The 23086-nt window shown below is 41.0% G+C and overlaps 1 protein-coding gene across 1 annotated transcript; it reads right to left on the reverse strand.

The window, feature by feature from the left end:
• LOC109844013 (pentatricopeptide repeat-containing protein At4g30825, chloroplastic) lies at positions 6534-10054 on the reverse strand. Its single transcript, XM_020413019.1, has 2 exons — positions 9955-10054; positions 6534-9734 (listed from the first exon to the last, which is right to left on the reverse strand). The coding sequence occupies exon 2, from the start codon at positions 9693-9695 to the stop codon at positions 6822-6824; it is 2874 nt and encodes a 957-aa protein (XP_020268608.1). The 5' UTR covers positions 9696-9734; positions 9955-10054; the 3' UTR covers positions 6534-6821.

Here is a 23086-nt window from a genome sequence, read left to right on the forward strand (position 1 = left end):
GATTTCTTATTAAATATAACATCCCTGCTGATCACGAACTTTAAATCTTTTGTACACCAAAGGCAATAGTCTTTTACACCCTTTGCATACCCTAAGGAGGAGTTATTAGTTGGGACAAATTGGGGCCAAGTGAGAAAATTGTTCTAATGTAATAATTTTACCCCTTTGGGATATTTTGAGTGAGGTAAAGTGGGATAAAGTGGGATAATAAGATAATTTGAACCTTTGATTTGACAATTCATGTGGAATAATTGATGATGTGGCACCTTATTAAAATATAATTTTATCTATTAATTACTTCCAAATTAACTTATCCAATTGGTTTAGTATATTATTATAATATAAATATTATTTTACTTTATATTAATATATAATAACTATAATAATATTTTATAAATTAATTATATAATAATATATTATATAATAATATATGTTATTAAAATATTATATAATATTATAATAAATACGTTATACTATAATTACTAATTAATATTATATAATAATATATTACATAATACTATTAATATATGTTATTAAAATATTAAAATATGTTATTATATAATATTATTGATATATGTTATTACAATATTATATAATATTATAATAAATACGTTATACTATAATTATTATTATATAATATTATTAATATATGTTATTAAATTATGTTATTAAAATATTAATATATGTTATATTTTATATATCATGTCATATATTTATAATATAATTAGCATGTATTAGTTAAATAATACAAAAATATTTTAAAATTATCCTAATTACCTTCAAAGTGGAACAACATTGTTCCAATATAGAGGATGAGGTAAATTTTTACTATTTGGACAAAATTTTTATATATGAGTGGGGTAATTTTATCCCAAGTGGTGTAATTGTCTCACTAGTGTTCTAAAAAACCAATAATACAAAAAGGTATTATCATTGTTCCATTGTCTCAATGAATTAACACTATGAAATAAAATCCCCAAAATTATCTCATTATCCCCCAAAATATCCCAACCAATAACCCCCCTAAGAATATTACCTTCTTGGCCCTCGCGTCAAGCTTTCCTTCATTGACGTGATTGTAGGCAGAACACCTAAAAATTCTGAACCTTTCATAATCTGCATGCTCCCCTGACTATACCCTATAAGGTGTATCACTATCCAATGTCGAATGTGGATAACGGTTCACAATATAACAAGTTGTAGCCACCGCTTCTGCCCACCATTATTTGCCCAATCTAGCATCTAATCTACATACCCAGTATTTTCCTTACAGCGCTCATGTCCTTTATCTTGAACTCTTTACCAAGTTGAGATTTTCAACCTATCTATCTCTACCCTACTCTTAGAAGCAATAAGCATGTCATCCACATACAAAAGAAGATAGATATAATCACCTCCACGAAGATTCCGAATGTAAACACAATAATCATAATCGCTTCGGGAAAAACCATGCTTCAGCATGAAGGAGTCAAATTGCTTGTACCACTATCGAGGAGATTGCTTCAGTCCATAGAGTGACTTTCTCAAGCGACACACATGATTCTCCTTGTCCTCAACCTTGTAGCCCTCAAGTTAATGCATATAGATCTCTTCATCCAAGTCTCCGTGCAAGAAGGCCGTTTTAACATCGAGTTGTTCCAGCTCAAGATCACCATGAGCAACAATACTCAATAGCACCTGAATAGAAGTGTATTTCACCATCGGAGAAAATATCTCATTGTAATCCACACTCTCTTTGTGCAAATCCTTTAGCCACTAGCCTAACCTTATACCTTGTACCACTAAGCTCTGAAGGATCCTCCTTTCTTTTATACACCCACTTACAAACTTTTCTTCCTATGGGCAATAGGACTACCTCCCATGTTTGGTTTTTCCGAAGAGATTCAATCTCCTCCTCCATCGCAGCCAACCAACTCTCACTATCCTTGTCCCGAATAACTTCTTTGAAGGTGACCGGCTCATCATCCTCCACCGAGAGTGCGTATTCTACCAAATTAATCTGCCTATAATGCTTCAAGGGTTAATCCGACCCTAGCTTCAGTACGTGTTTGTATGCTCGCCTTGGTCTAGTGGAAGCCAAAATATCATCGAGCTGTTGTTGTTGTAGTGCATGTGTATTGTTTTGCTGAACCTCCTCCTGTTCAAGCTCATCATCTTCATGATCCTCCTCTTGAACACGACTAGAACCTGGTTTGCTGAACCTCCTCCTGTTCAAGCTCATCATCTTCATGATCCTCCTCTTGAACACGACTAGAACCTGGTTGGTCCTTAGGTTCTATTTCAATCACCTGCATCTTCATGATCCTCCTCTTGAACACGACTAGAACCTGGTTGGTCCTTAGGTTCTATTTCAATCACCTGGGACTTTGAAGTCCCAACAGTCCCAACACCATTAATCTTGGGCGCTCTAGCAATCATAAATTTCCCATCCAAGTTAATATCTCTGCTGATCACAAACTTCGAATCTTCTATACACCAAAGGCGATAGCCTTTTACACCCTTTGCATACCCTAAGAATATAGCATTGTTAGCCCTCGCGTCAAGCTTTCCCTCATTAACGAGATAATAGACGGTACACCTGAAAATCCGGAGCCTCTCATAATCTACATGTTCCCCTGACCACACCCTAAAGGGTGTATCACCATCCAGTGTAGAATGTGGAGACCGATTCACTATGTAACAAGCTGTAGCAATCGACTCTGTGCACCATTCTTTACCTAAACCAGCATATAATCGCATACTCACTGCTTTCTCTCACAGTGTACGGTTAAGCCTCTCCGCGACCCCATTCTGCTGTGGTGTTGATCTGACTGTCCAGTGTCTAATAATGCCCTCTTGATCACAGAACTTTTTAAAAGCACCATCTATATATTTTGTACCATTGTCAGATTTTAGTGTCTTTAATTTCTTCCCTGTCCTGTTTTCAACCATCGCCTTCCACTTCTTAAATGTCTCGAATACCTCATTCTTATGCTTAAGAAAATAAATCCAAGCATACCTCGAATGATCATCTATAAACGACACAAAATACATGGAACCACCCTTGGAAGTTGTCTAAGCCGGACCCCACACATCTATGTGCACATAGTCTAATATACCTCTGCTCTTGTGATTGTTTTTCAAGAATTGGACCATGTACGTCTTCCCGTACACACAATCCTCGTAAAAATTCATGCAAGGTTTCTTCAGATTCTTCAGCAAACCCTCCTTACCAAGCAGATCCAGACCCTTCTCTGACATGTGCCCAAGCAGCCTATGCCATAACTGTGTGTGCTCACATGAGTCTCCACCACTTTCTTCAGTTCTAAACGCTACATCTCCCGTCACCGTTGTACCTGAGTATAAATTATCGTGAAGAACACCTTTCATCACTACTAGGAAACCCCAAACAACCTTCTTCACTCCGTTCTCTGTAACAATCCTACAACCATCGGAGTCCAATGCACCAACTGAGATAAGATTCTTCTGTAAGTCAGGAACGTGCCTCACATCCGTCAAGGTTCGGACTACTCCATCATACATCTTGATCTTGATATTAACTAGCCCTACCGTTTTACAAGCATGATGATTCTTCATCAATACGGTTCCACCATCAATGCTTCTGTAGGTAGTAAACCACTTCTTATTTGGACACATGTGGTAAGAGCAACCTGAATCAAGAATCCACTTCCCGGAGATATCCTCGCCACCCATGACGACATAGTATTCATTCTCGCTCTCTTCCTCTGAAACATAGCTCGCTTCTTCCTTGCATTCTCTCCTCTCAGTCTTGTTGTTGTTGTTCTTCCCACCTACTCTCTTATTAGGACAGTCAACTTTGAAATGTCCTAGCTCACTGCATTTGAAACACGTCCTTTCCCGCAAGAAGTCTCGATTTTGATCTAGACTTTCCTCCCTTACATTTTCCTCTTCCATTGCCCCTTCCTCTAGCAAATAGTCCCTGAGCTTGCTCCTTGTTACCACTGATGGCCATGTCACTATTTGCAATTTTCCGAAGATCATCCGTCAGAAGCGTCGTTCTAGTCTCATCCATCATCAAATTGTCTCCTACAAACATCAATGTTTGTACCAGGTTCTCATAAGACTTCGGTAAAAAAAAAGTAGCAAAAGTGTTTGATCCTCATCTTCTACTGTCACATTAATGTTCTTCAAATCCGATATGATCTTATCGAACTTGTTGATGTACTCCCGGATTGACGAACCTTTCTTCATTTTGCAAGTATACAATTTGGATTTCAAATAGATCCGATTTGTTACTCTTCATCATGAAGGTACTCTCTAACTTTGACCACACGCCCGCAACCGTTTCCTCTCCATCTACCAAGAAAGCAACATCCCTCGTAAGGCATAAGATAATCGACGCTCGTGCTTCGAGATCTAACTCTTCCCAATCCTCATCGGACAAATCTTTGTGCTTCTTCTATTTTCCTACCAAAGTCTTGTGCAATTTCTGCGAAATCAGCGAATTTTTCATCTGCATCCTCCAATAGGAAAAATCATTTTTCCCATTAAAATTTTTAATCTCTACTTTCTAACTTTAACTGTTTTACTTGTAGACGTCATTCTCCCCTTGTATTAATAAAACTGCTTCTCTCAGGAATTTTAACAAATACCTTGTGCTTACCACACAATAATCAAGCATCACATCAGATTAGAAATTTTACCACCTATAATCTGAATAAAGAGCTCTGACATCAATTGTTAGGCGTAAAGTCACGTCCTCATGCCGCGAAAACGATATCACCTGAGAGAAACCCTGACTTTTGTTTTCACAAAAGCTCAAGTCAACCTCTATATTCCCGTTTCACAAAGGAAACAAGAACAGAAGTAAAATAAATCAACAAAGTGGGATATACACTCTTCCTCTCAGCGGTTCTAGGACTGAATGTCGATGGAACCTACAAGCAATAGCCAACACACAGTTTAATACACGAGATTTACATGGTTCGGTAAATTTACCTACGTCTATGGGAGTGGGGTTTCACTATGAGGAGAATATCAAACTTGTACAACTCACAAGCTCTATCTTTTTCTTCTCTTCTCACCACTTTTTTCTTTTCTTCCCCACAACTTCTCTCTTCCTCATCTCTCCTATTTATAGGCAAAGAAGATGGGACAAGAGAGTATGGGTTAGCATGAGGGAAACATGGGGGAGCATGGGGGGGGTTATACCATCTATTTGTCCCACCATCCCACATTCGCAATAACTGATCCTTCATACAATCCAAGTTCAATTACAGCTGCCTTGTCTATCAATATGGTCTCCGAAAAGGTGAATGTTTTGTATCCATTCGTATCTGTTCAGTATATATGTTACCGGTTCAGGAGATTGGTGTCAAGGTTGCAGATATCCCTCCCAAGTATGCTCGAATGACCAGAGCCTATTGTTCTCCTGGGGCAGGCAAGGTCTGCTGGAAATTTCGCCCTACTTTCTCTGCGGATTCTCTGAATCGTTTATTTTGGATGTTGCAGATTATATAATATTCTGGCAATATGGCTGGGGTCAGCTCCAAGTTAAAGAAACAACTGTATATTTCCTCTAGTGTTAATGGCTGCAATGGAGGGAGTATTCAAGGACGTTTCTCAAACATATAAAGCTCACCCAACCAAAACCTACTCTCGAAAACGAAAACAAGAAGCAGGTACAAGATCTAGCCGAGAAAAGAAAAAGGAAAGGACTACAGAAGTAAAATGTCACTGTAAGATATAAACAACAAAGCGCACTGATTTGGTCAAGAACTGGAACTGCTGAGGTCATAAATGAACAACAGCTAGAGCACCATACTGCTAGTCCAAGAAGTTAAACATATAGAAAGAGGTCCTATTAGAACCACCTTGGTGATATAAGAGGCAGATGTCAGAGATGAAAATGGTCACGGGACCGTCCCAAAACTCTCCCGAGTCTTCCAAGAAAGCTGCTTGTGTCCCAAAGTGACAATAGACTACAAAATATTTCTATTCAAACAGAAAAGAACATGCTGATTTAGGATGTTAAAATGCTTGCATATGTTCTACTTGGAGAACAGAGAAAAGCATCTGGCAGGTTCCATCTATATGAAACAGCATAGAAAGAAATCGAGTTTCCTATCAGATACGCAACTCGAGTGTGACTACAAGTTCGATATAGACTGTAGACAATGGCGACAAAAAAAAAACCTAAAGAATAGACTTAACATATTTGTACTGTATGTAGTATGTACTTACATATTTAACCATCTATCCGTCTTCCTTTGAAACATGAGACTAACCCCAATCCCACACCTTATTCTGCAAAGCACACTATAAATTGAATGGTTAAAGAGAATGATCCAGACTCCTAATACTATGAAAGATTTGTATAAAGATAAATCGGTTTCCGATATATATCTGTACCAATTACATCTAACTAAACAATAGAATTAATTTTGAAAGCATAAGTCAAGTCTACAAGTAAGTAACTTCAGCTGTCACCCCTTTTATTTCTGCATAAATAATCATCTCATGAAGGTTTTTACAATCTGCAGAAGAGTTCTAATCTCAAAAAGGAAGTCCACTGGAGTATAATTAAGATTTCAATATACTGGTGTGTAAACAAACCGGGTAGACAGGTTATACAAAGATACAAGAAAGATATATTTGCTCAGGATGAAGGACAGATTCATTATATGACAAGAACAAAAAATGGTTATTGTCAACAATGAATACTTCGAAGCATTTCACCTATAAATTTGGTACTCTTGGGGTGAAGCACTGCTAGCATTTGATCCATGATCATGAGGAATATATAACTGAAAATTTTCGTCTATTACCAAAATGTGGCATAAATATTGAGCACACTTGAGTTAACTTGTCATTTCCATCTGTTTCATCCAGAGTGACCATTTAACAGCCTCGAGGAAATTCTCGTTCCTCTGTAGAGCAGCAATTAAGTTAGTAAAGGTTACTCGATCAGGCTTGATGCCTTTCACTCTCATTTGCTGCACAACAGTAACAGCCTCCTCAACCATTCCAGCAATCCCATAAGCCTTGATCAAAGAATTATAGCTATACAAATCAGGTTCCATGCCTTGCTCTTTCAGTTCACCAAGCACACAAGCAACTTCCTCTATCCAACCTTTCTTCCCGTATATATTTATCATGATATTGTAGGTGTAATGATCAGAAGGGCAGCTTGCTTCCTTCATCTTCTGCAAAACTTCATTGAATTCCTCCAATAAATCTTCCTTCCCATAAGCATGTAACATACAATTGTATGCTTCGAGGGAGACAGGGAGCCCATCATGTTGCATTTGCTTAACAACTGATCTCATACTTTTAAAGTCCTTATTATTTCCATATGCTGCTATAATGGTATTGTAAGAAATTACATCTTGCAAACCTTGCTTTCGTGCCATTCGAAATACCTCCCTAGCTTTTTTGAGAAGACCGGCTTTCCCATAAACATCAAGCATGACATTGAAAGTGATGGTGTTAGCAGAATAACCACATTGGATCATCTTGTTGAAGAGCTTCGAGAGCTCATCCACAGGCAAAGCATGGCCACAGCAGTTTATAACACAGTTGTACATGGCCTCATCCCACACTATTCCAGACCTTAGTACTCGATAGTAGACACTCGCCAATTTTTCAAGCAAGCCACATTGTTGGTAAGTCCTGAGCATATCACGGAAAAGATATGTATCAGGAACTATATCTTTTTGTTTCTCCATCGCGTCTAACACCAAACATGCATCTTTCAGAGATCCGGCTTTAATGTACATCCTGACAACTATACTGTAAGCAATCATATCGAAGGTTATTTCAGAGGCTTTCAGCATCAAATATAGATTTTCAGCATCATTAAACTTGTTAAGGGAACTATAAATATCAATCATTGAACATGTAATATGGAGATTTGGATTCATCTCAGATTTTGGCATTTGAGCATAGATCTTAACTGCGTTCTCAAATTGACCTGCCTCTTTACAGGAACATATTAATAAATGGTATAAATTGCCTTCAAATTCAGAATCTTTCCACTTCTTCTCTTGTAGAACTTGTAGAGCTTCTTCCAGCAAGGAGTTTTTCACGTAAGCCATGACTAAAATAGAACACGATGTCGGATCAAGTAAAATATTCTCATAAAAAGAAGCTTTTAAGATGAGAGGGAGTTCATGTACTCTTCCAACCTTCTCATATGCTTGCAAAAGGCTACTTAGAATTGATGAATACTGGCATCCAACTGCCCTCATATCCATGAGAGTTTTAATAGCACTGTTTTGGTCACTATGCCTCGCTTGCAAGTTTATCATCGTGTAGAAATTGGAAGAGTTTGGCTTAAATCCCACATTCTTCATTACCGTGTAATATCGTAATGCTTCTTTGTAATTGTCAGACCGACCAAAGCCCTCAACCATGGACCTGTAGCTTGTTTCATCTGGCTCCAAGCCAACATTTTGTAGACTTCGAAATAATCGTTTTGCAGCTATAGTGTTGGACACCTTTCCATACCCGGTAATCAATGTATTATACGCAATAATGTTAGGGGATATTCCCGATGCGAGCATGGACTTCAATACTGATTCTGCCTCCTCTAGCTTCCCTTGCTGGCTGTATGCATTAATACGAACCAACCAGTTCTCCAAATTAGGAAGCACTTCATCTTCCTCCATCAAGCTAATGACCTCTTCCGACTTACTGTACAATCCCAAACGAGTACAGATGGTAATCATAGAGGAGTAAGCGCTGATGCATTTTAGATTGAAGCTCCTCATTTGATTGAATGTGTACTCAGCTTGTGGGAGATGAGTATTCCTTTGGTAAAGGCCCATAAGCATGCCGATTGTGGCTACATTAGGCTGCACTCCTCTTTCTAACATCATATGAAACCACTTAGAACCCCACTGAACAAGCCCCCTTTTAGCACATACAAAAATCAGTGCATTAAATACCTGAGAAGTCAATTCACAACCAGAATCAGAAACCATTTCTCGGAGCACTGACTTAGCCATGCTCCAATGCTCCTTCCTAGCCAATGCTCTTAACACTAGATTATAAGCTGTATCATTCTTATTCAACTTCCCGTGGTCCTTCATCCACATAAAGAATTCAATAGTCTTGCCGTCATTAATCCTCTCAATGAATCTAAGTATAGAGTTGCAGCGCTCGACATTAGATTCAGGTCTTATGGTGGATAGAGCATCTTTGATTTGGTTACTACTATCTTTTGTACGCTCCAGTGATTGATTATTTCTAGTAGAAACTCGTTTTTTACCTCTTCTTTGTACTGTTTTATTCATATTAACGACTCGACTCCATATTTTCCTTCCACTCTTCTTCAGTACATTATTCGCATCACTCTTGCTCTGGATTTCCACCGAATTAGTTATCGGGTTCATCATCAGAGTTAAGCCTTCACCTACTAAAGCCTCGTCGGAATCTTTATTCAACTGAGACCCTTCACTTGCTTCCAACCCATCAACCAAAGTCTGTTGGAACCTACCATTAGGATTCGAATTAATAACCAATATCTTCAAAGATTTCTTCTTTCTTTGATGGAAAGAGAAGCCAAATAATCTCTCAGCATCAAGTCTCACTATTTTCTTCCTATATACCAATAAGCCCACACCAAATTGAGATGAGCACAAGCTGTGAACATATGGATCAAATTGCCCCAAAAGCTTGGATCTTCTCGACTCATAAATCTCAGGAGCAGCACCAAATCTCAAAGAACCCATATTATCTACCAAGCCATCAATTTTGATCCTCTTAGTGATCTGTACGGAACCGAAAATGCAACCAAATTGAAACGTTAAACGACTCAGATGAAGAAAGGGGTAAAAAGAAATATATTTTGATCACAAATACCGAACTTTTGATCAATGAAGAAGAAGTAGGATTGTGAACGGGACTGTTTTATTAAAGAATGTAGCAAAAAAATTGAAGAGAGAGAGCAAAATCTGATAGTTGAGGAATTAGGGTTAGTTTGGAGCTTACTATCTTTGCTGCAGCTGAGGAGCTCAAAGGAACGCAGCGGAGGAGCTGAGGATTGCGGGAATTAAAAAGGAGGAAAATTTGTCCAAAAGATCAGGGTTTAAATTGGTAAGGGAAATAGGAATTCTTATCCGTAGACTGAACCAGCGCCGCGCGTTGTTTTGCCCTTTGGGTAATTGCATATTAGTCCCTTACATCATTCTTAATTGACGACTTGTCCCTTAAATTCCCGCAAATCTTAAATTTTCTTGCAATTCGCCGCTCCGTGAGGAGTTCTGTTAATTCCTCTAACTCTAGTTAGGTGGTTAAGCTTTAATTACCATATAAAATTACCCAAGCACGATGGACGAATTTGCAAGAAAACAAAAGACTCGAAGGACCTCTTAGCAAGTACCAAGATTTGAGGGACTCTTTTGACGATTACTGATGGTTTTAATACGATTTAAGGGACTGAAGTGCAATAACCTCTTTTTCTCTCATTCGTACAAAAATATCTTTCTGTTTGGGCTAATGGCATCTCCAACAGCTTTTCTAAAATTTTCTCCAAATAGGGAAGCAAAAGTCATATTCTCCAAATTATTTTTACACCAACTCCAACAGCTTCCCCTGTTAGACCCTAAAGGCGGGTGATTAGGGTCTTATGCTAATCTAATCCGATTTTATACCAATTAAAACTAATTAATAAATTATCCTAGCAAGTATGATATGTGAGCTAGGATAAGCAATATGAACAAAGAAATATATCCTAGCAATAAGATATACTATGAGATATATGCAAGGATATACAACTTAACACAAGGATGATATAATCAAACTACAAATGTGATAGGGAAAAATATACAAGAGTAAAGGTAATTGGCGATATAAGATAAATGCATAAGCAAATGCGCTAACGACAAACTCAAACACACTCAAATGATCACGGAGTTCGGACCTTCCGTCCTATGTCCCTGCTCCCCACTCCCGGAGAGAAATCCACTATCACAACCGGGTTTTCTACGCTTACCCGAACAACGTTTACACGTCACATTCGGTTTTCTAGCTAACCGAAAACTTTACAATCAACACTCTTGTAATCCCACTCTACACCCACTAAGTGTTGGAACTAGACGTGTCTCCCTCAAGTACTCGGATACAACCTCTCCCTAGGTTCGTCAACCGACGCCACTCCTCTTAGGACGATCCCCTACTCTCGCCACACACTTCTCTCGGTGTACAAGTGTATTACAAAGTGATCCTCACAATAAGCACAAGTATAATAAATGATTGTTCTCTAATATGGATGAGAACACAATGTAAGCTCACACTCAATTGTTACAAACTCTCACAACCACAATTATACTATATGTGAAAATACAATAAGCTCAAGTGAGCGCGTGTAAACAATGAGTGAAATAAAATCTAAACTCAATATAAAAACTAGCTTTAAAGAATGATAATCAAACAAATATGCAAATGTAAAGCTAGATAAGAGTTTAGAAATTCTTCTCTGAAAAACAAGATGGAGAGAGGGATTAAGATGAAGCTCAATCGATGTAGATGATCTCCTCCACTTGTGTAAAAATTCTTCCCAAACAAAAACTCTTTTAAACAAACACTAAACAAACTTAAACAAAACTAAAACACACTTAAACTTATTTTTAAACTTTTCTTGGGTAGTTTGAACTAAGGATATGTGGGGGTATTTATAGGAACCCCAAAGCTAAGAGAAAACAAGGCAAAAAGACCAAAAACCCAAAAACAATACAGTCTGGAAATATAGCCGTTATAGTGTTATGAGTCGACTCGTACTTTTCATGAGTCGATTCATAAGTAGCCGCTACAGGCTAAAAACCAACTTATGGGTCGACTCATAAAATTCATGAGTCGACTCATCATGCATGGGTCGACTCATGAATTCATGTGTCGACTCAGCAGAAACAAACTAGTTTTCCAGCACACTTCATGAGTCGACTTATGATAGGCATGAGTCGACTTAACCTGATGGGTCGACTCATGATGTTATGAGTCGACTCGTCAGAAACAAAATGAAAACTACACAATAGTTTATGAGTCGACTCAACACTGTTCATGAGTCGACTCATGACATGCACACAGCCTGTTTTAAACAATACATGTCAACATAAAACAGGGTTTAAAATATCAAATAAATTCAGAAAAATGTAAAACTTTGGAAAATGATTGTAGACATGATAATAAATATGCTACAGAAATTGGTTTTCAAAAAAGACTTCCCAAATATAAAATATCATCATTTTGCAAGGAGGTCCAAAACACAAAAATATAAACACATGAGTTTTGACATTTTAGCTAAACCATGTTTTGAAACTTTACACAATGATTATATAGACTTAATAAAATATGTATATGATTATTGTTAAGTCCAAAAACTAAGAATACAATATTTTTACAAAATTGCATATTTTGCAAACTTTTTAAAAACAATAAATATGATTTCATTGAACTAAATAAAATTGATATTGATGAAATCATATATATGCATATAATTATGAAATAAGAAATGTATTTTCAATTGTATTCAATTGTTTCATATTAAAACTCGAGTAATGTTAAACTAAAACATTTATGTATATATATAACTATATATATACGAAAACCAAAACGTGTATGTGCGTATATGATTGAGCTTAAGGTACTAACACACATAATATAAACTCCTAAACTAAATTACCCAAGCTTAATCTTGAACTTCAATAGCTTGACTTGGTAATCTTGCGGATGAAGCATGAACTTGTATCTTTAACTTGAATGTACGTAGCTTCCATCCACAATTCCGCCAACCTCCATTGGATGTGACCGTGAATACGCAATTCCATCCATCCTCCAACATATTGTTTGCCTAGAATAAATATAAAACACAAACACTAAACAAACAATATTAGATGTAAATTATTTGTAAATCATCATCAAAACAAGAAGACCAACATCCCCATTTTGAAGAATCCATTTTTTCCTCTAAAAATTTGGAGAATGCTGCAGATTTGGGGAAACTTCGCCATTTTTTCTCCTCCATCCCTATTTTGGGGAATGAGATGGAGAATCTGTTGGACCAAAAACCTAACTATATTCTCCAAAAGTGGAAAATGAGGAAGCTGTTGGAGATGCTCTAAATATCAACAAAACCCCTAACATTAGATTCAAAAAGCCTGAATCAAAATCCTTCACCGAGATTAATCAGCCTCTTGCCATCAAAAACCCATGCATCTTCACACATGCGGGCTGTGGACCCGTCGCTTATTCGCCAAACTAAACATCTCGCAATAAACTGGGCGAGCTTCAACAATGCTTCGGCGAGTAAATGACGAATTGTTTCCCATATTAGCTTTCATAAAAGACATGACAAATTTTCAAAACAGTCCTCTTTGGACTTTTAATCCCAAAAAAATACTCATTTTCAACTTATTTTCAGAAACTGACCTGGTTTCAGCCTCAGCGCTAAAACCAGGTCGGTGTAGGGTGAATATTTGATTTCCCGAAAGAGGGAGTTTCGTTTGTATTTATAAGAAGGCTTATTACAAACTAATGATCAAATAGTTACAACAGAAGCAGAGGGAAGGCCCTCTTTGTTTTGTGTGGGGACTTTTAGGTGGCTACAGGATGCTTCGCTCGATGCTCGGGTCGAGTCTGCTTCCCTTGGACCGTTCGAATGAGGTTGCTGGAGAGCTTCAGTTCGCAGTAGAAGCTCAACTTGAGAGAGTTCGGGTCTGTTTAGTTCGCCGGCGATCGGAGCTCGGAACTAAGCAGTAGTGCTGCAATGCAAAGAAAGTTGTGCAGAGAGCTTGGTCTCAACTCTTTTTCCTAAGTTTTGCGACCCCCTAAGTTTTGCGACCTCCTAAGTTTTGCGACCCCCTCTCCAGTGTGCCGGAAGAGGCTTTTAAATGGGAGAAGGACAACTTGACTCCTCCTTGAATTGTGGGATGTGACCACATCTTCTTCAGAGACGTCTAGCTGTTCCTCGAAACCATGATCGGTCATTCCAGGGATTGTGCTTTATGTCCTGTCACCTACGATGGGAAGGCCCATTCTTGTATGTGAGGCAACAAACGACTACTATCCGAGTGGATTTGACCAGCATTAATGAACCGCATTTATGAGTCCGCAGATCGATGAGGCGTCTGTCCGATCACCAGTACTGTGCGTGACCGCCCGGCGTGCTTTGAGCACGACGCTTTCTCCTTTCCGGTCAGGAGAGGCGGTGAAGTAGGTGTACAGTACTCGAGTGAGTCTAGCCAGCTTGCCGAGTGCCGGCGGACCCAGCTCCAGACTCAGACAGCCGAGGTGAGTCGCATTTATGAATGCTCAGGTTGACTCGACACCTGTCCAGCTCCTTCGCGCTGTGCGCACTGTGGGCGGCCGTTTTGACGGCCCTGGGGTACTGTGCTCTCTCTCCCTTTGGGTCGAGAGAGGTGGGAAGGCCCACCTCAGCACGTGGGGTAGTGGATACCCAGCTGTACTGACGGTTTTGGGGCTTGCTGGCGGATTCGACTCCGAACTCGGGCAGGCGAGTTGAGCGAAGAGCAAATTTCCGCCATCCTGATCGCTCCTGACTCATGCTGGCGAGTCGACCGTTAGGCGAACCTGGATTTGAGCACAGTCGACGTCTACGCGGTTTAGGTCCGTGTCAGAGAACTGGGCGTGCGAACTCTTCTCGTAGACAAATTCCCTGTAGACCCATAGAGGTATTTTTTACCGTCTACAAGACCCCCTTCAAAGTTTTCGGACCTAAACTGGCTTGCGTGTGGTCTGGAACACTTTGAATGAAGAAACTGTTGGCGAAGCAAGTGCCTTCGATTTCTCTTAGGATTTTTAGCAAACCCTCAGCTATCAACGGGTTTGATGTGCCTTTACCGATTACCGTTTGAATCGGGCTAGCCATACTATTCTCCTCAGTATGATGAGTTGTCGAACAGTTTCTCTTAGGCTTAATGCTAAGATTTCTGCTCTAACCCTTAGCCATCTGGGGCGTGGGTTTCAACCGTTTAAGCAAGGTCATTCTTTTGGCTTTGTTCGTAATTTTACCTTTGAGGGCGAATGCATCGTCAAGGCGAAATTAATTTTTGAGAGCCAATTCTCGCGCGACTCGTGGGGTTATGCCCAGTATTTGCAGGCGAAACCCTTCCTTTTGTAGGCGGAACCGGATCTGACGAGAGATGAGCCACGCGTCTGCTGACAGAGCCTCGTGCTTCCCAGCTAAGACATTGGATCGTGGCGATCGTGACTTGACAGCACGATCCTCGTGCGTTTCGCCCTGCGACGTATCGTGGCCGTGGTTCTCGGACTCAACCGTCGGATTCCAACGCTAATCTCGGTCCCTTCGATGCACTGAGGGTGATCTGGGCCGTCGAATTTGATCGTGGCCCCGTTTCCTGTCCGTTAGGGTTTTCGCCTTTCGAGGGCAGTCGTGGTCACGTGGGCAACTCCGCCCTTCTAAATCAGCCGTTTTCCTCCATTGGGATTTACCGTGCTTTCAAATCTCGAAAGGGAACATCCAAGGAAAGAATTCCCGCTTCCTCTTACAATGGCTCCGAAACCTAAGAGGTGCAAAGTGAGGGGTGCAGGTCCCGGACGTTACTCCGACCGTCTCTCTGCCGGCATGCCTGCTGGTGCTCTGGAGTCGTGCCCAGGTACGTTGATGGATTCGTTGGGCGATCCCTTGCAGGCCTTAGGCGTCGGATTTAGGGAGATGAGTGTTGCTTATTTCCCCGATTTGGGGCAAAGTTTGCCCTATTTTGCCTTTAGAGGATGAGTACTGTCCCCGCGGGCGAATTCTCCAGTGGGGAGGAGACGAACCCCTTTTTCGTAAGGCGAGTTCGGCCCTTCCCATTAGAGGGGAGTGTAGTCCGTAGGGACAGACCTCGTTCGAAGTGGGTTCCCCCTTTCGATAGGCGATTTCGCCTTCCTATGTTCGATGGGCGATTTCACCTCTACAGCGGATTTTGTCTCAATTGACTTTCTATTTCTTGTTGCAGCGACCTTCCCTGATGAGGCTTTCCCGGAGGGTGTGGCCGTTGGCCACGTCGGGGCTAAGAGCTACACGGCCCCTTCTCGTTTTCCCTCGTTGGCTCCAGTACCCTTGTTCACTGCTGATAAGCTGCATGGTCTGGTACAGAGGGTCACGGATGGTCATCACTTGACCCTGCGCGAGCTGACGACCAATGCGGCGCTGACAGATGAGGCCAGGGCAGAGCTGCCGAAACCTCAATTTCTGTTCGGCGACTCCATGACCGACCCTTCTGCCCTGTTGCTCAAAGAGAGCCGGTGGTTCCGCACGGTAGAGGGGACCCATTATTACCTCCCCAGCATGCCGAGAGGGTTTTCGATTGTTGAGCTGCGGTCCCTCGCGATTCCTCGGACGATGAACTGGGATTTGACCCCCACTCAGGACGGGGTCACTTGTGGCGTCTTTACGGGTTCTACGGCTGGGTATGGAGTGGAGAGCTCATGTAAGCGCGTGACGGGTCTGCGCCCTGGCTTAGTGTCTGCTGAACCGCCCGTGGGGGAATCGACAGCGGTGGCGGAGACTTTCCGTCACCGCTTCTTCCGAGTCGGTGGAAGCTTTCCCCCGAAGGACTTCAGGGCCCCGGGGTGGGTTTACTCTGCGCCAGGCAGCGACACGTGGTGGTCCAAGATCACCGACTATGTTTTGGCCGAGAATGCTGACCTCAAAGGCACAGAGCTGTATGTGGCCCTCGAAGCCACTCGACATGGCCTGCGGATCAACGCTTCTCAATTCCATAGCATTCTGGAATTGTATTGTGCGGAAAGCGGCACGTTTTTCACTCCCAATGGTGAGCTTGGTATCACCCCCTTCGAGATGCACGACGTGTCGGGGCTGCCTCTGGGAGACTTCCCTTATGAGGAATACGTCCCTGATCAAGATGAGATCGATCAGCTGTCGGACAATTCCCCTCTGGCGGTTGAAACTCTGTGGGAGTTACTCTGTCACTTCCACATATGCCTCAGTACCTTAGGGGCCTCGGATCATAAGGGGAAGAGGATCCCTGACCACCGCCGCCTCAAGCCCACCGAGCGCCCAAACAGCCACCCAAGCCGCTGCGAACGACGCCGGCAAGCCCACTGTTGCCGCCTCCTTCGTCCCCGCTCTCAACTCCTCCGCGGTCGCTGCCCGAGCTCGCTGCTGTCCTTGCTGTCGACGTTGCCGACGACCTCTCCCGCTGACGGCAACCGCTAACAGCTCGCTTGTCGATGTCGCCTCACCGCGGACTTGCACGTTAGCGTCGATTCGTTCGACAATACCCGAGGCAAGATCCCGCTTGCTCAGAACTATTTTTCTATAAATTATGAATTATCTGTTATGTTAATTTGTGGTAAAATTATCTGTGTGGATGTGATGAATAATATTAAATAAATTTTAATCATGTGATAAATAGTATTTTCAGGATAATTATAATAGATTAAAGAATTTATTTTTATGACGGGGTTATTTTAGAATAATCATAATATTTTTAAATTTATGTTGCGGAAGAAATTTATTTTAGAATGATGAATGTTTTTTAAAAAAGTTATTTTGGTAAAAGTTTATTTTTGTGTTATGACCGTATGATTGATAGTTGTAGAACACGACATTTCATGTACATTGACACCGACATGTTGATACTCTTATTTATACTCATTCATTGTCATATATGCATACCTGATTCATCGCTAGTCTATATAGTTATGTTCATAATATGATTTGCATAAAATAGTTATATTTAATTTTTTATCTCTTGTTTTATTGATAACCGTTAGTAGTTCATGTTCTTAGTGGCCCAGCGTGTCGTGTATAGGACCTAGATACTTGTGTTTGTTGACTTAGAAAAGCGAGAAGAATTGAGATGAAGAATTCCTGGTTTAAGTGATCGGATGTGATATTATGCTTGTTGATTATTTTCAGGCTCGCACCAACGAAATTCCTGTGTAGCGTTGGGGTTGGTCTGAGGTGCAGTGATATATGATATTGTTGATTATTCCAGGCTCGCACCAACGAAATTCCTGTGTAGCGTTGGGGTGGGTCTGAGGTGCAGTGATATATGATATTGTTGATTATTCCAGGCTCGCACCAACGAAATTCCTGTGTAACGTTGGGGTGGGTCTGAGGTGCAGTGATATATGATATTGTTGATTATTCCAGGCTCACACCAACGAAATTCCTGTGTAGCGTTGGGGTGGGTCTGAGGTGATGTGATATTATGCTTGTTGATTATTTCCAGGCTCGCACCAGTGAAATTCCTGTGTAGCACTGGGGTGAGTCTGAGGGGGGTAGTGAATCGTTACGTGTGGATGATTTATGAACAACCGGTTATTCGTGAATATGAGTTTTGACTATACGTGACAGGTAGACCAGTGAGCTGTGATAGGATGGCTAGTTGTCTTCTTTTCATACATAGATTGGAGTTAATATTTAGTTATCTACAATTTGAGACATATGGTATATACATGAGGGTTTCCTTGTTTGGATTATTTCGCTCGACGTACTACGTCTCTTGTTGTAGATTCTTAATATTAATTCCATCTATTGTATGATCTTATTGTTTGGATGGTTTCTGATTGCTACCTGCATGATCTTGTCACTTGGTTGATTTTTGGATTCGTAGGATTATTAGTATTCCAGTTGCACGCCTCTATTGTTATTACTATCATCACATGTTCTATTTCTATTTCTGTTATAGCATTGACCACACATATATTATCATTATCGTTATTGTATTTGTTCCTGCTTGGGGGATCTTGCCGTGTGTTTCACACGCTGACGTACTCCTATTTTCTGGGTGTACGTCAGATTTAGGAGACGGACAGCCTCAGTACGGAATCGTACAAGAACCAGAAGATTCTCAGTAGGAGTGCCTCGCAGGTGGAGTAGAAGAACAATCTGAAGCGCAGTAGTTTTCTCTGTAGTAGCAGATGAACATTAAAACCTTTTTACCGTACTTTTCTCTAGTTGATGACGGATTTATTATTTTAACAGTACTTTCTTTATGGACTATGTATTTTATTCCTAGTTGAACCGTTTTTGTAATAAGGGCGTGTTTGACCCATATTTTTATGTCTGGGATGATTTACCATTGATGATATGTCTATTTTTATTCTGGGTTGTCTTTATATTCTTGCTATGTGTGATCGGGGACCTGTGACTTCGTATTGTATTTATTTCCAGACGCTTAGCGTATTAGATTGAGAAGAAAAGAAAAGAGAAAAAAAATATATTGTATATTTCTTCTCAATCTAATACGTCGCGGGCTTGTTCACGTTCCGATTCCCGAGTATTTTGGGAAGCGGGGCGTGACAGGTTTTTTTGGTGGCCCATGCAGGTCACGGTCCCGAGTCCTCACTAGTAAGAATATAGTCGACAATTTGGATACATATCATATTTCATCCGTAAGACTACAATTAAGTTCTTATATTATTATTTTAGACTATAATTAATTTCTTATACTATTATTTTAATAACTATGTTTTAGTTCTTAATTGCTCATATATTATTTTGATTTTAACCTTAGTTTTCCTTTTGACCCTCGTTTCCTTCAGAATCATGGTGGGTACTCGTAGTAACGATAACCCATCCAGTAGCGGTGGCCAGATGCCCGACGTAGATCCGCGTCAGCTTTTGGCGATGATTCAGGGGTTGGCTACGAATCAGCAGCTCTTAGCAGGACAGCTACAGCGGGAGTCTCAGACCCAGCATCCCCCTCGCTCGGAGCCTGGTGTTAGAGAGTTTCGGTATATGCGGCCTCCTTCTTTCTCTGGTGCCGAGGGACCTTTAGCAGCAGAGGAGTTCCTCAAGGTCACGGAGACTATCCTTACGGTGACTCGTATTCCCCCTGCAGAGAGGGTAGATCTCATGGATGTCCAGCTCACGGATACAGCTCGGATTTGGTGGACTGCAGAGAAGGCTCATTTGGAGAGACCGATTTCGTGGGAAACCTTCACAGATCGTTTCAACAGGAAGTACTTCCCTCAGTCAGCTCGGGACGAGCTTCTGCGTAAGTTTGTTGAACTCAAGCAAGGAGGTCGATCAGTTGACGAGTACGAGGCTGAGTTTTCTTCCTTGAGTCGATATGCTCCTCATCTTGTTACAGACCCCACTATCAGGAGGCATCAGTTCCAGAAGGGTCTGGACAAGTATATTAGATTGGCTCTAGCTGGTAGAGTACTTGCGACCCACGATGCCGTGTTGGATGCAGCACGCGAGATCGAGAGCGTTCAGAAGGAGCCTGAAGACCCACACGTGATTCAGAGCAGGACATCAGCAGCTCCGGCCCGGAATATCGAGCGTTCCCCTCCGAGGCAGCAGCAGGCTCCACAGCAACAACAGTTTTCTCAGCGTCAGCCACTTCCTCCTGTGCATCCATATAAGCACCTTGGAGTGCAGACCCGCGGCCCGTCTTCAGTGAGGTGTTCCTATTGTAGATACCCTGGGCATATCGAGCAGGAGTGTCGCAGGCGTCATCATCTGTGCTACGCCTGTGGATCCCCCGAACACATCAGTCGAGACTGTCCACAGCGACAGCAGGCCCGCTTGCCCCCACCTCCAGTTCGAGCTGCTCTTCCAGCTCCACCTCGATCAGACTCAGCAGCTCCAGCTCAGCACAAACCCTATCCTCGAGCAGGGCCACTTCCCCCATAGCAGCAGGTATATCAGGAAACACACAGGCAGCAACCTCGGCGACAGATGTTCACGATGTCAGCTGTGGAAGCAAAGGCGAACAACCAAGTTATCACCGGTAAGAATAGTTCATTCTTAGTTTATTTGCATATGAACCTTCTTATTTTGCATTGCCTTAAGATATTATGATAGGATTTATTTATGAGTGCTAGCTTAGATGTATTTTCCTTCTATATTAGATAAGGTTCTTGTTTCTTCCGTTATTGCCTTACCACTCTTCGACTCTAGAACTTCACATTGTTTCTTATCTCGTCGATTTGTGAGTACTCACTCTTGTCTATATTTCTGTCCTGGAGTTTAATTCCGAGGACGGAATTTGTTTTAAGAGGGTAGAATGTAAGGACCATGAATTTTGATACTAGTTAAAATAAATTTTTAGTATTTTAAAATATTTAATTATGATTTTTTTGAAAGAGTATTTATATTTTTCTCGAATTTCTAGAATTTTCTAAGATTTAAAAGTCCAAATTTATATTTATTTAAATGATTTTAATATTTATAAATTTATTTAGTTCAGTAAAGAATTTTCAAAATTAATCTGTTGTGTTATAGATACTATTACGTACCACTTTAAATAATATGTTGTATTATTTTTACTATTAAGTATTATTTCTTATAATACGTTGTATTATTATTAATTACATATTATTTTGTACAAATAGTTGTATTATTCTACTATTGTGTATTATCTATCGTATTAATATAACTGGTACGTTTTACTATGTATATAATTATCCCATACTTATTTGATTTTAAATATAAGTAAATATATTTTTATTATTAATTATTCTCATTTAATTGTATAATAAGTGTATATCTCGACTATTTCGTATCAACTATTGTATTAACACAACATGTACGTTTTTGTTTATAGATAATTATTCTATAATTACTTTAATTTTTAAATACCCGTAACTATTTTATTTTAATTATTAACCCTAATATACCCTATATATATAAACCTCATTTTCTTGTTTTTCTTTTTCCTGTTCACTCAGCCACCTCACCATCTCTCTCCTCTCTCTCTTCATCTCTTTCTCTCTCCCACGATCTCTGCTCCACAAACCCAACAACGCCGAACCCGCTGCCACCACGTTCTCCACTCCCTCTCACCTCTCTCTCCCTCACCCGTACTCCCTCCCTTCTCTTTCCCCTCAAAAGAACCCACCACCGACCTCCTCATTCTCTTCTTCTCTCCTCTTTCTCGTTTTCCTTCTCTCTCGTCCACGAAACCCAACCTGCCGCCCGTGGATATCCCGCCTGCACCACCGCCAAAGCGCAGCGCCACCTCCATCAGCTGCGCTCAGACATCGCCGACAACCAGCCCTACCGACGCCGCTGAGACCCCAACACTACCCTCAGACCGCCTGAACACCCAGCCTCTCGTCTCCAGCAGCCACCGAACGCCGACGCCCTACCCACTGCACCCGAGCTCCGACCATCGCCCTCCTTGGCCGCCGTTCACGCGCCCCCTCCGCGCCCTCGTCGCCCGCCTCGCGACCCAGAACCCAGCGCCGTCCTGCATCCCCCTGACCATCCCCCACGCGCCGCCTCAAGCGCGCACCGAGCGCCCAACAGCCCACAACCAACAGCCGTGCAACACGCGCAAGCCCACTGTTCCGCCTCCTATCGTCCCAGTCTCACCCTCCGCGTCGCTGCCCGAGCTCGCTGCTGTCCTTGCTGTCGACGTCGGCCGACGACCTCATCCACGACTGACGGCAACCGCTAACAGCTCGCTTGTTGCTGTCGCCTCACCTCGGACTTGCACGTTAGCGTCGATTCTTCGAACCAATATACCCGAGGCAAGATCCGCTTGCTGCAGAACTATTTTTCTATAATTATGAATTATGCTGTTATGTTAATTTGTGTAAAATTATCTGTGTGGACTGTGATGAATAATATTAAAGTAAATTTTAATCATTTGTAAATAGTATTTCAGATAATTATAATAGAATAAATGAATTTATTTTTAGACGGGGTTATTTTAGAAATAATCATAATATTTTTTAAATTTATGTTGCGGAAGAAATTTATTTAGAATGCTGAATGTTTTTTAAAAAGTTATTTTGGTAAAAAGTTTATTTTTGTGTTATACCGTATGATTGATAGTTGTAGAGCACGACATTGTCATGTACATTGACACCGACCATGTTGAATACTCTTATTTATACTCATTCATTGTCATAATATGCATACGTGATTCATACGCTAGTCTATATAGTTATGTTCATATATGAATTTGCATAAAGAGTAGTTATATTAATTTTTATCTCTTGTTTTATTGATACTGTTAGTAGTTCATGTTCTTGCTCCCAGCGTGTCGTGTATAGGACCAGATACTTGTGTTTGTCTGACGTTAGAAAAAGCAGAAAGAATGAGATGAAGCAATTCTGGTTTAAGTGATTCGGCTTGTGATATTATGCTTGTTGATTATTTTCCCAGGCTCGC

This window comes from Asparagus officinalis, chromosome 5 (genome assembly GCF_001876935.1).
Source record: "Asparagus officinalis chromosome 5, Aspof.V1, whole genome shotgun sequence".
Classification (NCBI taxonomy): Eukaryota; Viridiplantae; Streptophyta; class Magnoliopsida; order Asparagales; family Asparagaceae; genus Asparagus; species Asparagus officinalis.